We start from the raw sequence: 2282 nt of genomic DNA, 5'->3' as shown, positions 1-2282 counted from the left end.
AGCTGATTCTGTGTGGTGTGTGTGCGTGCGTGTGTGTGTGTGTGTGTGTGTGTGTGTGTGTGTGTGTGTATAGTAAACACACCCACGTGTGGGCATACATTCAATGAGCACCTTCATAGAACCAGCTGCTGCTCTTGGCACTAGGGACACGGGCAACTCAAAACAGGATCCCTGCCCCTTGACGGGCTCATGGTCTAGACATGGAGGCAGCCTCGTCAGGAGATAGTTGTCCATTGTGGGGAGCACAGCGAGAGGCTAGAGAGGCTTTGCCAGGAGGGCAGGCAGCTCACGGCGCTGGAGCTCGATGTGAGAGACAAGGAATCCCGGGAGCAAGACTGCATAGACATGGGCAAGGGCTGACCAGCTTGGGAGCTTCAATGAGAGCTGCAGCCATCCGGGGCAGAGAGGGCACAGATGTGTGGAGTTACCCCTGCCAGTGCTGGCTGTGTGACTTGAGGCAGGCTCCTTAACTCTGAGCCTTGGCCACCTTCTCTGGAAATAAGGGTGCTAGTTATTTTCCAGGGATGTTGAGATTAAAGAAGAGGATGTATGCAAAGCGTTTAGCGTGTTTGTTGAAGCACAGTCAAACGTGCCACTGACATCGGTCACTATTGAAAAGCTTTAAGGTGAGAGGTGGTAGGGGCAGGTCACCCGGGCTGCTGGGAGGAAAAAGACTAACGGCAAGACTAGAAGCTGAGGGATGGATCAAGCAACTCTTGTGAGAGCCCAGGTGAGAAATGATGGCTGAACCGGGGTGGGGGGTGCTGTCTAGGCCTTGGGAGGGAGGTTTCTGGTGACTCTCAGGTAGCTGACATTGGTCATTGAGGTAGAACTGGCCAGAGGAGCAGCAGCTCGGGTGAGAGTTCAGTTTCAGTCGGGTGTGCGTGTGGAGAAGTCTGAACGTGATGTGAGACACGCCTGCTGCCCCGCTCCTGGTAATCGCCTCTGTCCTGTTCTCCCCTCTGCTGCCTTCCTCTGGACTTAGATCTCGGCAAAAGTGCATGTCTCAGAGGTATGCCGTGCCTGCCAGGGCAGCCGGCGCTGGGCCGGGGCGGCGGGGGGCGCTGGTGTGCGGCATCTGGGGTGTTGTCTCCCTGGGCCCCTGCATGTTTGGGAGGTCACTGGCGGGAGCCAGCGCTCACGGCGCCTCTCCCCTCCCCTCCCCTCTCCTGTCTACTCACAGCCTGGATCTCTCTGAGTTGGCCAAAGCTGCCAAGAAGAAGCTGCAGGCGGTGAGTCTGCTCAGGCCCCCAGGACTCGGTGCTGCCCCACACTGGCCTCGCCACTCTCCTCTCCTCACCTTCCCGTGCCCTTGTCCTTGACCCTGGCTCTGCACTGCCAGGGCCTTATCTTCACTTTTCACCTACAAAGGAACAAACTGGTCTGGCTCCCCCCACCACCCACCCACCCACCTTGGAGCGTGGCACACAGACCCCTGCCCATCTTCCTGTCCTGAAACTCTAGGGGTCAGGTGGCAGGAGGGACACAAGCCATTCCCCTGTCTCACAGTGTCCTGGTGAGCTGGCCTCATAGGTACTGGGGACCAGTTGACCTGACAAGACCTGGGTCCCCTTCTCTGCCTCCAGCTCAGCAACCGGCTTTTTGAGGAACTTGCCATGGACGTGTATGACGAGGTGGATCGGAGAGAAAATGACGCGGGTGAGTTGGGCATGGACAGACCTCAGACCATGGGCAGAGGACAGAGTGTCTACCCTGTTAGGGGAGGGCTGGGTCCTGGGGTCGGGGCTGCCCAGAGGCCTGCAATGAGCCCCTGCCAGCTGTGAGGGCCTGGGCAGCTTCCCAGCCAGGCAGTGTGTGCCGAGCTCCAGGCAGCCAGCCTGGCCCTCCCTCCCCCACCACTCTGGCGACTAGGGCTCTTGTGTGCTGGCTGCTTCCCACCTTGGCTATCTCCCCAGTGCTGCTCCGCCCCCCTGCATCACTCCTTCCTGGCCACAGCCAGATTCCAGCCCAGACTCTGGGGCTGGACCAGCAGGGCTGGCCTCGCCCAGCTGAGCGTCGCCTGCCTAAAGACCACCCGTCTGCCCACCAGCACTCGGTGGGCCCGTGTGGAGGGAAGCGGGAGGCCTGTGCTCTGCGCCTCCCCACCCTCACCCTCACCAGCCTCCACGAGCAATCTGCTCTCTGTCCCTCCCCCAGTGTGGCTGGCTACCCAAAACCACAGCACCCTGGTGACGGAGCGCAGCGCTGTTCCCTTCCTGCCTGTTAACCCTGAATACTCAGCCACTCGGAATCAGGTGAGGAGCATGTGCATGTCCAAAATC

General features: G+C 59.8%; 1 protein-coding gene across 1 annotated transcript in view; it reads left to right on the top strand.

The window, feature by feature from the left end:
• Nucleotides 1–2282, top strand: part of GIT1 (GIT ArfGAP 1) — a gene marked incomplete at its 5' end in the record, with an annotated part of 10576 nt that overhangs the window by 3448 nt on the left and 4846 nt on the right. The window contains 4 exon segments of the mRNA XM_014582930.1: nt 986–1012; nt 1184–1232; nt 1587–1659; nt 2158–2255. Coding sequence (XP_014438416.1) covers nt 986–1012; nt 1184–1232; nt 1587–1659; nt 2158–2255 — 247 coding nt within the window.

This window comes from Tupaia chinensis, unplaced genomic scaffold (genome assembly GCF_000334495.1).
Source record: "Tupaia chinensis unplaced genomic scaffold, TupChi_1.0 Scaffold143921_1, whole genome shotgun sequence".
Lineage (NCBI taxonomy): Eukaryota > Metazoa > Chordata > Mammalia > Scandentia > Tupaiidae > Tupaia > Tupaia belangeri.
The sequence above is the reverse complement of the archived record's forward strand: the minus strand, read 5'-3'. Positions and strand labels throughout refer to the sequence as shown.